This window comes from Haliotis cracherodii, unplaced genomic scaffold (assembly GCF_022045235.1).
Source record: "Haliotis cracherodii isolate W230 unplaced genomic scaffold, xgHalCrac1.p SCAF_4, whole genome shotgun sequence".
Classification (NCBI taxonomy): domain Eukaryota; kingdom Metazoa; phylum Mollusca; class Gastropoda; order Lepetellida; family Haliotidae; genus Haliotis; species Haliotis cracherodii.
The window spans coordinates 9575669-9590715 of record NW_027266297.1 but is presented as its reverse complement, the minus strand read 5'-3'; the positions used below and the strand labels follow the sequence as shown (position 1 = coordinate 9590715).

At 40.3% G+C, this 15047-nt stretch overlaps 1 protein-coding gene across 1 annotated transcript; it reads left to right on the top strand.

Annotated features, from left to right (window-relative positions):
* Nucleotides 1-6614: 6614 nt before the first annotated feature.
* LOC139478507 (Y+L amino acid transporter 2-like) lies at nucleotides 6615-13536 on the top strand. The gene is made up of 12 exons (XM_071260998.1): nucleotides 6615-6702; nucleotides 7444-7572; nucleotides 8389-8613; nucleotides 9061-9186; nucleotides 9570-9669; nucleotides 10625-10669; nucleotides 10946-11069; nucleotides 11183-11286; nucleotides 12032-12128; nucleotides 12729-12878; nucleotides 13023-13200; nucleotides 13472-13536. The coding sequence occupies exons 1-12, from the start codon at nucleotides 6615-6617 to the stop codon at nucleotides 13534-13536; spliced, it is 1431 nt and encodes a 476-aa protein (XP_071117099.1).
* The last annotated feature ends 1511 nt before the right edge of the window (nucleotides 13537-15047 follow it).

Here is a 15047-nt window from a genome sequence, read left to right as displayed (position 1 = left end):
GCTCGTATGCGCGTGCTAACAGTGCTCTACTTCCTAAATTTAATACTGATACATATCCTAATTGGACAAACTGAATCTAGTTTGTTTTCCGAAATAACACGGCAAGATGTAGCCTTTTGACCCTACCACCCCTTCAGCATGTGAATTATCTATGTTGCGAGTGTTGTCATAAACAATGAGTGAGTGAGTGAATTGGTCTTAGATCCACTTTGAACAGTATTCAGGTATCTTACGGCGTATCAGCTTAATATGGGAAGAAAGTCCAAATTGATACAGTTCCTAGGCATTTCCCACTTAAGTGGAACCCAGGAGTACGGGTATGGCGCTGAGTGTACACTATCCAATATTTCGTTGTGTAATTGCCAGTATTATGCATTACTAAAAGCATGAACATCATGAATGTCAGTCATGTCAGAGATAGCTGTAGATGGCATCAAAGTCTTACTAGATTAAGGGGAGAAAGGTATGTGCCCGTGTTTCTGAATACATAGGTTTAATAAAGGCTTCAAATTCACAAAGTCCCTTTGACAATCATTCTGGTAGGACGGTAAGGGGACTGAAACTTACGATAGCACTGATGAATATTATCATCGTTTTTAAACTGAAGAGGGTGATGCATCTTGCATAAATTTAAATCCTTCAACCTGATAAGAATGTACAAATTGAGAAAATCAGGCAGGCCCATTTCAGACTGAAAATAGGGCTGAGAATACAAGATAACTACCAAGATCTTAAGTTCCTTGGATAAAGTCCAATGTCTCCAGTCAGTTCTCACGATGATCACGGCGATACCGCCCCAGATGATTTCTGAGGACGCTTTGAATGTAATGTGTTTGGGGTTTATAGTGCGGGTAGTTAATGCTCAGATGATGATAAGGTTGTGAACAGGAAGAACTTATGCAAGCTAAGATTCTCCACACAGCTTGGTCGTCCTTGATGGGTGAGTGAGTGAGTTGGGTTTAACGCCGCCTTTAACAGTATTCCAGTTATGTCGCGGCGTGTCAGCTTAATGTGGAGGAAAGACCGAAGTGATGCAGGTCTTAGACGTTTACCACTTCGGTGAAACCCACGAGCTAGGGTATGGTGCTGACAAACCTAGAAACCTAATCGGGGCTAACCGGGATTCGAACCCACAGTCATTGGTTTCTGGCGTGCCCAAGGGACGCAACTGGGACGCACAGCGAATCGCGGCGCCTTGGACGATTGGGCCACTCGTTTTGCACATCAACAGTTGATACTGATGCCATTGACCTGGCCATTGCATTGTTTGACGGACCAGATATTTCATTCATCCATGGCAGTCATATTAGATTTTTTGGGCTGGCCCCATATCTGAAAATATTTGGAAGACTATTACCTACTGAATATATGATAAGGTTATAGTCTGTTTCGATCTAAAGCCTATAACCGAAAATAAATATAAAAATTAACAGCAAATATTTCTGCCGCGTGTCGATTCCCAAATTGTAATATACTGACCAACAAAAGTCCGTGTGACATTAAATAAGACTTAATGCAAAATTATGTTTTTTATCAAATCTGAATAAAAGAAAGATAACAGATAAAAGACTCCTGGAAGTGTTCAAATAGTTTAATTTGCCATACTGACTTCAGGAAATGCGTGATTTCATAAAAACATGCCAAAATGTCAATTTACAAATCAATAGCATGTGTGTCCACCTCTGGTTGCAATGCAAGCAACACATCTTCGTCTCATGGAATGTACCCGGCGTCGCACAAAGTCTTGTGGGATATCTGTCCATATCTGCTGGAGCATGTTTCGAAGTTCCTGGAGTGTCTGTGGAGCACGTGGTTGACGTTGAAGGCGCCGATCCATCTCATCCCACATGTGCTCGATTGGTGAGGGATCAGGGGAGCGATCCGGCCAGGGGATGACATTCACGTTGTTGTTTTTAAGAGAATCCTGAAAAAGTCGAGCAATATGTCGGGCGTTGTCATGTTGAAAGTTAATGCCTGGGCCATGACGACGCAAAAACGGTAGAACAACAGGGCTGATGATCTCGTCGCGGTAGCGCTGTCCATTGAGACTTCCCTCCACCACTATCAAGCGGGTCCTCTGTCTTGCTGTAATCCCACCCCATACCATAACGGTGCCGCCCCCGAACCGATCTTCTTCTATGACACGATGATTGACGTAACGTTCACCTCGACGTCGGAACACGCGAATCCGTCCATCGCTGTGGCTGAGGTGAAAACGAGACTCGTCAGTGAATAGAACTTGTCCCCACTTCATGGCCGTCCAGCGTAGACGCTGTCTGCACCACTGTAGACGTGCTTGACGGTGGTTTCCTGTCTAAATGGGACGTCTGGTGGGTCTTATGGCGACAATCCCTGCACAGCTGAGGCGACGACGTACGGTTTGTGAAGATATTCGTCGAAGACAAGGGATGCTTCTAGCAGTCATTGTTGCTGGCTGAAATCTATTTTGTAGGTGTGTTGTTCGAATCCAGTTGTCTTGTCAATTATAGGTTACGCGTGGCCTGCCACTCCGAGGATGGTTTCTGACTGCATTCGTCTGGTGCCAACGTTGCCATAAACACCAAATGTAGTTTCTGTGGACGTTAAATTGTCTTGCAACATCACGTTGACTCGATCCTGCTTCAAGCATACCAATGTTGTCAGCACGATGCTAAACGATGCATATGGAATCCCGTCAACGCACATGTTTTTATACCCATTCTTTGGGTAGCGAAATGCATAAAATGCATAAAAGTCAACTTTTGCATGGAATGCATGCTTTTCTGTAGCAGTTGCGTTTTTTGTGACTTGATTCCATACATGTACTACAATATTGAAAACCAAACTTTACAAAAATACACTAAGATATTGGTGTCACAAGAACTTTTGTTGTTGAGTATATGTTAACCCAGAAATCTGTTCGTAAAAGAATTAAGTGCGAAACCAACATACAACCAACAAATGGTATAAATCAACAAATGTATTACGAAATTCACTAGGTTTACAAATCAAACCAATCAAAATGGTAATGCACAATAGAGTGGTAGTACAATATTCAATAACAGGACATAATATGATGGCAGTGGTCAGTACCAAATACTAAAACAGGGCCGATTGTGAAGGTCAGCGATCTTCACCATTCGTCACCACTCGCCCCTTTCCGTAACGTGCAAGAAGACCCGTCCCCATATCGATGAATGTTATGTGCGAAAATACGACAAACAAATCAAAATACGCGTATGAATTCAAGTTATTGGTAACAGAATACCAAAGAAACAATTGTTGATTTTACATATGTCTTGCATCTAAAACTATACCCAAGACACAGTTAAATGTGTTCAACCATACTGTATAATTCCGCATGTTCCGATGTGCTTTAAATCTGAAATATATATAATATATGGGGAAATATATGTGAAGCATTACGCAACGAGTTGACAATTGTGTTTGGGTATGCCTGTTTGCGCTAAGACGGAGCCCGGTCGCAAAAATGGCCACGAGAGAGGCACGAGTCGCTATTTGGCTTGTCCCGGTTTAACAAAGTTGGTCACGAATGTGATCTTCACATCAAAGCTCGTCTTCATGAAATTAGATCCGAGTGATGAGACACGCACGCGTCCACTCCTCCTATGTTGCAGCCATGAGATAGTGGTGTTAGGGTTTTATGTACAGAAACTGCAGGATGCGGGTTGTGAGGTACTATCCGTTTATTCCATGATAGTGGAAGAAGATACTATGTAATGATAATGAATAAATAATTTACATAAAATAAAATCACACGTGGTGAACATATCATCATGAAGTAAGTACATAAATGCGCATATATATAAACATATACAGGTATAGGTATTACACAATAATACATTACACAAATGACTTGATATGATCACATGTTTACATGTGATGAGCAAATTATCTGTTGACGTGAAGACTATAATAATAACAAGGCATAATACTGAAACAGACTATATTGTGTCTGCACAAAGAAACCTACCCTGTGGGTGACACTGGGCTGTGTCCACGCACCAAGAGCCGGGCAGCAAACTCTTACAGTAAACCTATATAAGGGATAATACATTGATCAAATGTATTTCTTGACAACTCGATTATATATAAAGGGCTACCATTATACTTACTGAAACATATATATACATAATTGTGATGACCACAATGAAATTCTACAATATTACCAACATTACAGGAATGATGATATATATCAATCTTACATCATACAGTAAACAGTTACAAAACAATAATTACTAGCCAGCATATTGACCAGATTAAACATAGTGAACAAACCATACGCACATTCATACAGGTTAAACGGTAGATTATGTATATACTTACACTAGGTTGATCATGAACATATTTATACCTACTTTATGCAATGATTTATGTCAGACTTTAATCTACAATTTATATAACAACTAGGTAGACACAATTTTATGGATAACAACTTCTTTAATATTGTGAAAAGCGACGTAGAGATCCTCTACTCTTAATCCGCCACCTACTATATATATTCTGTAATATGTCCCTCTTTCACTCTTGCTTGACAACGGTATAAGGATCTATACCGAAACTTCGCTTTTCACAGTATTAAAGAAGTTGTTATCCATAAAATTGTGTCTACCTTGTCATCTGTCAACTTCTAATGCCTATCAAACAGTTTATATAACAACTAAAATATAGAATAACTAACCTTTGAGTTGTACAATTATCAAGCTGGTGTGCAATCGTCATGCAGTGATAGTGTGACTAGTTAGTAACATAGCGGATAACATATATATTTGAAACAGGACCAATCAAGCCAGAAGCAAGGCCTCGGCTATTGCTAAGACACCAAAGACTATGACATGAAAATAGATCAACCGATATACCCTTATACCTAAAATGTGACCAGCCCTGTGACACAGAACTGTGCAGCAAAAATAAATAAATGCAAGAGACAGACTGACCGACAACTAATTTCAACTAGTAGATCATTTGTGACCAACTCGTGTTATTCCGGGACAAGCCGAATAGCGACTCGTACCCCTCTCATGGCCATTTTTGCGACCGGGTTCTGTCTTAGCGCAAACGGGCATACCTAAAACAATTGTCAACTCGTTGCGTAATGCTTCACATATATTTCCCCATATAACATACATATTGCAGATGCAATTTAATGCAGATCGGGATATACGGAATTATACAGTATGATTGAACACATTTAACTGTGTCTTGGGTATAGTTTTAGATGCAAGATACATGTAAAATCAAAAAATATTTCTGAGGGATTCTTTGACGAAGAGCTTGAAATCATACGCACATTCTGATTGATTTGTCGTATTTTCGCACATAACATTCATCGATAGGGGGCGAGTTTTCTTGCAGGTTACGTAAAGGGGCAAGTGGTGACGAATGCTTGTAGATATATAAACCAATCGTCGTCTCCCGGATCACTACAAACCTGAAATAAGATTAAAATGATTAATTATACATTTATGTACACAATATAATATCACTAGATTAATCCCTGTTACACTTATATAGTCCATCTAGCTTCCAGAACTCCATCACAGTGCCAGACCAGTATCGTGTCTCAAATCATCACAGAATATTCCAGATGACTTGGTTTATGCATGTCATCGTATCCCAATTGCGTAGACTGATGCTCATGATGTCAATCACTGGGCTGTCTGGTCCGGACTCGATTAACTACAGACCGCCGTCATATAGCTGGAATATTGCAGAGTGCGGCGTTAAACAACAAACATCATCATCTTACTATTCATATTAGCATAGCATATACAGACATATTTTACATTGACACTCCAACAAGATGGGGAATATATTCAAGGGCAGAATGTGTTCCCTGCAGCAGACAGGTCTTCAGGAGGTTCAAGCGGTCATCTTTGACACGATACAGTTTCTTTGTGGGAAAATGAAACTGCCCACACGTTAGACAGCTGCGGCGTCAAACAACAAACAAACAAACAAACAAACAGTTTTTATATCTAAATTTCAAAATCACATGGGCTTTATTTTCAATATTATTATATCCATTTAGTAATATAAATAGCCCTGGTCCATACATTAATGTGTGAGTGATCATGTCTTGATAAGAACATATTCAATTAAGATCAGAAGAAAGAATTACCATTACAACACATTTCTACCTCCGGCATTTTGATATACTATCAGTGTTCGCGTGGATGAGTAACCAGAGATCGAGACAACGCACTAACGTAACCGTTTGTGAAAAGTCAAGTGGTCACAGTTTAAGGTATACAGGAAACCAACTGTGTTTATACTTCTCAATAGTAATGAGCTATTAGCTATGAAATCATTTAGTTACAATTGAAGTTCATGCAAATCCAGTTCACTTTCACCTCAGGGTTTCATTATCTCTGCCTGTCAGTAATTCAAGGTATGCCGTTCCATAGCATCAAGCAATTACATGTATATTATCCAAGCTCGTCGGTCCAGTACATGAAACAATCATATTATATTCAAGTCATGGAACTTCACCGGTAGGGCGAGACTTCACATATTCCACATAGTCTACATGTATACTCAATGATCACATCACCGTCGTAGCGATCTGGGCTTTGCTTGTAAAATCAAGTTTCAGGAGCAACAACGGCTTAAAAATGGATATTAAAACAGTTCCAGCAGTCAATTTGAAGAAACAACTGGGTCTCATAAGCACGACAAGTTACATCACTGGCAGCATTATAGGTAAGATATTGTGCGATCTAAAGTCCATTGTCAAGTTAATTACCTTTAATCTATTGTGTAGTCCCGTTAATCCTAGTCAAGGTGGTACAGACTTATAAAGACCGGCATCGTCATCGTCTTCCAAAAAAGCTAACTCGCTGCTATATCATTGAAATATTTTGTAAAGCGGCGTCAAAACAAACTCACTGACTCCTTTATCTGAAAAAATTAAAGTATCAGGACTTGCTCACTTCCGTTATGATACATTAGTTTTATGTACACTTTATTAACGGAGACGTGTGGGTATGTTGACGGTATGGTTATCTCACAAAGGCGCACCGACAGAGGAATGGTGGTAAGTTTGTGGTGAGGCGAGGTGAAAGATCCATCTCACTGAGATACCATGCCGCGGTTTAACATGAATACCCCACTCAGACACAATATACTGACCCGAGCCGACGATCGCGAGTCCTTGTTTTAGCCCCTTCATGCCGAGCGCCAGACAGGGCAACAACAAGTACCACCTTTTAACGTTCTATGGTATGACGCGGCCGGGAAGCTCGAACCTTCCGCTCTCCGGGCGGATGCTCTATCACGGGGCAAAATAGCAGAAGCTATCATATCTAATTCGTACAAAACATACAAAAATATAGATTCAGAAATAACATACGTATCTCCTGAGTTTTTACATGACTTTGTTCATTTACTAATGGGAGATACAGCATTCTTCCACGTATTAATATTTCTTATCTTCGCACACAGGGACAGGTATCTTCATCAGCCCGACTGTTGTCCTGGAGGGGGTGGGGTCCTCAGTGGGCTTATCTCTCCTTGTGTGGACGCTGTGTGGAGTTGTGACCTACTGTGCTGCCATGTGCTACGCTGAATATGGTACACTTTGCATTGAAACATGCAGAACTGTCATGCGAAACTTCATTTACAAAACGTGTATGATTTCCTGTTTCGGTCCAGATTAATTCAAATCCATGGATCAAAATACACGAAGTGCATACAATGCAGCGCAGGGACATTCTAAAATTAGATTCACATATTTCATATCAATACAATTCTGCTTTTGAAAGCATATTTAAAATATAGCATAAAATATTTATACTTTGACGATTTGTGATTGCCATAAGGCGAATAAATTGTTAGACTGAAGGTCGAATTACGCATACGTTTTTATTTGGTTTCCAGTGCTTCCGTATGTGTTTTAAGGATGGAAATGTAAAGGTGAAACGATACAGATCTTGGAATTTTGGGCGTCTCCCGGTATCAGTATTAAGCCTTGTTTGAGCACGAGCAAAATCGGTAGCAAATGTACACAAGGTTAAGTATTTCTGACGGTTTTATAGTGCTATCCCACTGAAAAATACATTGGCATATGGATACCCCACTCAGACACAGTACATTGAGCTGACCATCACATGTTTTATCAGCTTTATGCCGAAGCAAGGTAACAACAAATACCATCTATTAACGTCTTTTGGTACGACGTGGCGGCGGATTAAACCTTGGACCTTCCGCTCTCACTCCCGTTATCAACGTTGGGTATTAAGTATTAAGCAAAATATCGCTTAATATCGGCCAACTGTAACACCAAATCCTTCCAGTGTCTTCACGTTTATCAGTTCTTAAGGGGCATGTACATGCAAATTTGGTTCATGCTTTTAACATTAAAATAATGAAGTAGGCTGACTGTTCCAGGCACTCGTGTAAAGAAATCTGGTGGCACCTACACCTACATCCGAGAGGCGTTTGGAGATCTGGCCGGATTTGTGTTCCTATGGACTCAGCTGGTTCTGGTACGTCCTCTGTCTGTGGTATTGGCGTCCCTGGCATCTGCAGAGTACATCATGAGGCCTCTCTTCCAGTCCTGTCCTGACATGGCACCAACAACATCCAAAGTCATGCTCGGCTTTGTCATACTTGGTACATATGTCTTTTGTTTACAGGAAACAGCACCAATATTTAATCAATACATTGTCAAATAAATTCAAACGTTACAGTTCAGGCATTAAAGAAATATTTTGTTTGACCCGATTTCGAATTTCCCAAAATAACGTTCGTAACAATTCGGATGATATGAGTTGGCTACGTTGTTGAAGGGGCAATTGACTCAATCGATCACGTGTTTTGTGACAGATATTTTTTACAAAGTGTCTTTGGATCAAAACTGCATATGTCGTAGATAGGCAGCTACTTTAACATATATAACCACGCACGTCTTAATCCTAGAGGCATCTTTATGCAGTCCACAATGCAGGTGTCGATACATATATTGCATCTACAATAACGTGTACCCTTCTGGGGCTCTTTATAGTCCAATGTAAATCGATTCATAGACACTGCAAATACCACTGTGCGCTAATGTTACAGGGTTCTTTGTGATGGCCAACATGTACAGTGTACGACTGGGTGCCCGGCTGCAGACCATTGCAACTGTTTGCAAGGTGTTTGCCCTTCTCAGTATCATCATAGGAGGGCTGCTACATTTATGTCAAGGTCAGTGTTTTCTCATACACGTCAGCTAATTAAAACTTCAAGCTATATCACAGTTGTCCTGTAAATAGAATAAACTTACCACTGTGTGTGGGTAAAATGACACACATTCAGTATGGTCACGCACGATCTCCATCTACTACAAGTGTGAGATGCTGTAACCACCCCCCGAAAAAAAAAAAAAGCTAGGCCAACCTTATTCGCAACTACCTTGATGCTGAAGGTTTAACTTTAGATACGTTTGATTTAGAGGAATGAAATATGTTCTATGTTAGCGCAATGATGAGAATACAGCAACTGCCTCCTAAATACAGGAGTAGTTCTGAAAATTCAAGTACAAGCCACTAATTGAAAATGTATGCTTGAAAAGATTACACTTTTAACAGGTCACACAGAAAACTTCAGCCTTCCGTTTAGGACCACCACCTTAAAACCCGGCAACGTTGCTCTGGCAATCTATGCTGGATTGTATGCATATGGCGGCTGGTAAGCTGTTTGTAGTGTTATTTAGAAATTAATTTCACGTTCGTTATACTTCAAATGCTCATTATACCGTTACTAGAGTCCCTAATAGAGATGATATCGAGAGAACAATGATCATACTTATCCAATCCTTACGTCGAGCCGACTAGACAATTTTTGCTCTTAGACTTGAAAGTAATATTCAGTATCATGTCAGTTTTCTCTAGTGACCAAGCTTTATCTCTTGAATGCAAAAGATGAATACACACGATCTCTGTTGGGACCGGCCCGTGAAGATCCGGAGTAGAATAGGTATTCAGCAACCCATGCTTGCTGTAAATATCGACTATGCATGTAGTGAGAGGCAACTATGCTTGTCGTAAGAGGCGACTAACGGGATCGGGTGGTCAGGTTCGCTGACTTGGTTGATCCACGTCATCGATCCCAATTGCGTAGATCGATGCTCATGATATCAGTCACTGGATTGTCTGGTCAAGACTCGAATATTTACAGACCTCCGTCATACAGTTGGAATATTGCTGAGAGCGGCGTTAAAAGACGAACCAACCAAACAATCTGTTTGCACCTTCCTTTCACATCAGGATACTGAGGTTCACGTTATTTTATCTTGAACATATGTATACTGATGTTTTGTATATTCAGTATCTACATAATGAAGTGTCGCTTTACCTTAGAAAACCTGAAAGATAAGGAGGTTTCAAAGTATTGTATCGCGAACATCTACATGCATGAGGTGTCACTGAATAGTATCTTGATAATGAGGTTTCAATGTGTGGTATCTTTAAACATCCAGATAATAAGGTGTGACTGGATTGTATCTTACAGAACCATATCATTTTATCGTTGAGTAACAGTGGTTAAGAAAGGACTGCTAGTGATTCTCGTATGCCATACAGATAATAAAAAAAATAATCCTTGGCACATGTTTGAATGAACAATCCTTTTACGTCATACACAGGGACAACGTCAATATGGCGGTAGAAGAAGTCGTGAATCCTCACAGGTAACCAAAGCATGACCCACAACTCATTTTAAGTAACTATTAGATGGAATACTGTTTTTATTTAACGTGTCAAACAGTGATGACATTCTTTCAGCGCTGCAGATACCTTATAGCCCATAATTTAAAGACTGTAATACTGGCGCTGGAGCACTTAGGAAATTAGAGCCCTGGTGAATGATTGATACATTAATACTGACATAAACCGTTTCAAATGACTACCAATATCCTAGTACTTTACAATCGGGTATTTCAGATAATTTCCGTCTCATTTGATAGAACGATCCCTATATCCATTCTTGGTGGCCTTGCCATACCGACCTTGGCCTACATTCTAGGAAACGTTGCCTACCACGCCGTTCTCACCAATGACGAGATCCTTTCTGGTATTGCTGTTGCTGTTGTAAGTAAACACAACATTCATACAAATATGTTGTAAAGTCTCTGAGCAGGCTTCACTTTCAATTTATCACTTTTAATTGAAATGTGTTACTAAACGCCGCTCTGTCATTGCAGACCTTCGGAGAAAGAAAACTCGGATTATTCAAGTGGATCATTTTACCTTGTGTGGCGATATCAGCAGGAGGGATTGCAAATGCTGTTATATTCACGTCATCCAGGTAATATTGGTCATTGACCTTAATGCAAAATAAAGCTTTTAACACAGATTTCTTATGATTATTACAATGGTATTATCGCTTTATTATACAACTTTAAGATAAGGTATGGCGTCACAGTCATATATAGAAAAGTGCCAAAAAGTAAGCTCCCTGGTGTCCTTAAAACTTGAAATATATTCTATTTGCCGATTTCTAACGTGTTGTCTGCACTAAATGTATTGCAACACATTCTTTGAATATTGTAGTAACCGCAGCTTTGTATTAATTCCTATGCTTATTTCATATAATTATGTAAATACGCCTACCGACAATGACTGTAGTACTTTTCTAAAAATATTAGCTTCCGCGGTGATGCAACCGTCAAATCTGCTGTTTCTATCAATCATAGGGGGGTTATTGTGATTTGATAGATTTGATTGACCAATCAAAATAGAGTATTTTCCAAATTCCTAGAATTTACGATATCATTAACCTGTACAACCGACCCTCGCATTTATAACCATGAAATAATAATGTAATAAGTGTGTTTTACTTTTAACAAAGTTTTCTTTGGGACCTAATGTAAATAATGTGAACTTCGACTTTAAGTTTTTCATCCAAACATTAGATTTCTGTCAATAGCAGGTTTAATACTTACCAACACTCAGACAACAGGTACAAAATCACATAGTAGAACAATTGATAACAACAAGTAAAATTATCAACACATTTAACAGAAATTAGTATTGGGTATCGGTGTTTTCAGGTTAAACTTTGTTGGGGGACGTGACGGACTTTTCCCTCGATTTCTTGGTATGGTCAACGTTCAGAGAAGGACTCCGCAGCCATCCATTATTACTCTGGTATGACAGCTTTCACCTGGGGAAGGTCTGACATATTTAATACAGATATTCAATAATCCAGCATGACAAAAACGTCTGATTTAGCTGCTCATTTCGTATGACGTCATTCACTGGCAGTTCAGTGACCATCAGGCGTAAAAATTCCAGACAAGATTCCACCTGACAAAATGTAACGTCATGTTGCTTGTAAAGACATATCCATTTAAATGAGTTTACTGTCTCCAGCTTGAAAACATTCTAAGGTCTCTTAGTTTGACAATACACAAATTGTTATTAAGCTGTATTTTCTACCTACTTTTTGTTCAGCCTGTGTGAAGGTGAGGGGAAATGGGTCCTTTTTGACGCGTTGAAAATGATCTCACTCATTTAGCAACGTGCATGAGTGTGTGTGCGTGTGTGTGTGTGATCCTGGAAGACGCTCTGTCCACCACACAAAGGAGGGCGTCTGTTTGTGCCAAAACTATCAAAATATATTGCAGAACAATTCTAGTTTGTTGTTATTTTTGGCATTAGAAGGCAGTATGTGTTGAATGTGTGCCTAAGAGGTCTGTCCTCATGTAATCCATCTTCCATTTTCCTTTGTCATTAAATATTTCACAGTTTCTTGTTGCCGTCCTGGTTATGTGCCTTGGAGATGTAAGGAGTGTCATCGGAGCATACTCTTTCTTCAAAGCAGGAGGGGAATTCTTGGGCGTACTGGGAGTGTTCAGAATTAGACGCAAACATCCAGCTACCAAACAAACATACAAGGTACGTCCCTGTGTATCTGCAGCACATAACGTTCTCTCATGTATATCAATTCCATTTCTAAAATGAAATCAACGATTGAATATTGTACCTCAATGCATGTGCACTGTGAATGTATGAATCCATAAAGTTGTTCTTCTTCATAAGGTACACTGGTTGTTCCCGGTCATCTATGTTGTATTTTTCCTGGCTCTGTCCATCACGGCCGTCGTGTACGATCCTAGAACATACCTGGTCCCCTTCCTCGTCATGCTTCTGGGTGTCCCTCTGTACTATATGTCTAGAAGTCGCTGGTGGCAAAGTGGACATCTCGCCACGTTTAATAGTAGGTTTTTGCGTCAATACCTCAAAAACTAAGATAATCTTTGTCACAAACCCTACCACACAATGACACATTAGAAGAATAAATTGAGCCAACCACTCAGTGATACCTTGGAAATGGAATTTGGTATCTGTAACATATAAAAAATGACAACATTGCCAGAAATACAAATATTAGAATAAAACTATATGTGGCTGTAGTATGAGGTGTACTGACTGTTTCAGAATGACCCGAACCTCAGAATGTCTAATAGATGTCAATTTCTGTGTTGCAGGATGGATAATTATGATATGTCATCGCCTTTTGTTATGTGATCATGCCTCTCAGGAAGCAGGCTGACATCCTTGTGGACGTGTTCTGTATTGGCATGTGGGTGTGTTTACTGACAGTATTCGTGACGTCAAGCTCATGTTACATGTACGAAGAGAAAATGGCAATATCCATTTGGAAGAAAACCTTCACACAAACAGTACCCCGTGATGAAGGATTTGTATACATCCAACTGATCGTGTGTAATAGTTAATCAGTACTGAAGGATCGTATTCGGTTTGTGTCATAAAACGTAAATTTAATCGAGGTTCATACTTATAGTCGACGTGTGTTGTAGTTTCTTATTAATAATGCTGTTTTATGTTGTGTATTCTCAGATCGTGTCTAGTCAACTGAAATGTACTGTAATGACCTGAATTGATTATTCCAAATATAAACGTCACTATTTGAGGGCGTGTATCATCTGTACGAGAGTTGATCGATCTTCTGAACATTGCCTAGTGTGAGCGAAAGTGGGCAAGTGGTCAAAAACGCCAGGCGAGCAAGCACCAGGTGGTAAGACCGTATCCGGCTAGTGATCAGGTTGTTATTCAGCCTTGGCACCAACAATGTTTACAGGTCACTACCCCTTGTGTATGGTACATACACCTTGTGCATTCAAACGAAACCACTCGGCCGATGGTAGATGACCAGATTGTGGAAACACGAATACGCACATACGCCCGAAAACACAAGTGTCAAAACCTGTAGTGTCACCCTAGGCTAGTGGCTTAGTTCAAATATACCCCTGTTCACCAAGCAGGGAATGGGTACCTGATATGTGAGTTGGATTAAAAACCTTCTTGCGCACCCAGGCAGCTTGGGTTGTATACTCACCAGGGAGTTGAGAATGTACCTGGAATGCAAACGGATCCACTCGTCGGGGAACAAAAGGAAACCGCATTTGAGCAGATACTAGTACCTGGATACCCGCGGTATATACATCATGCTACTACTACTACTACTACTATACTGAACCGCAAAATAAACGTCATCCCAAGGAACATTGAGTGAAAAGTTGTCATTTTAATATCTGGGTAACATTTGTCAAAGGTTTCTAAAATTTAACATTGTTCGGATAACGTTCATTCGTTATTGAATTGCTACCACATGCCAAGATTGACAAGAAATTAGCGACACCAAGCCCGTGGACGATTGCAAGCTGGACAAACCTCCCGGCATGTAGACATTGCATTTCAAGTCCACGTAAGGACCATATACAGGCTCCAGCAACGGTACCAGGTCACCAACACTACAGATGACCGACCACGCAGTGGAAGACCAAGGGTCAACACCCGACGTCAGGATCGTCAGATTGTGCGGCATCTCCAAGATCATCTTGTTACGGAAACTGCTCGACAGACCATGGGAACACACCGGAGACACATCAGTGTGGACAACGTGCGTCGACGATTGACAAGCAGACACCTCCACTGTCACAGGCCACACCGAGGACCCATTCTGACACCACGTTATCGCCGGGACCGTCTTCAATGGGCAACACAGCACCAGCAGTGGAGAAGAGTCCTCTTCTCAGACGA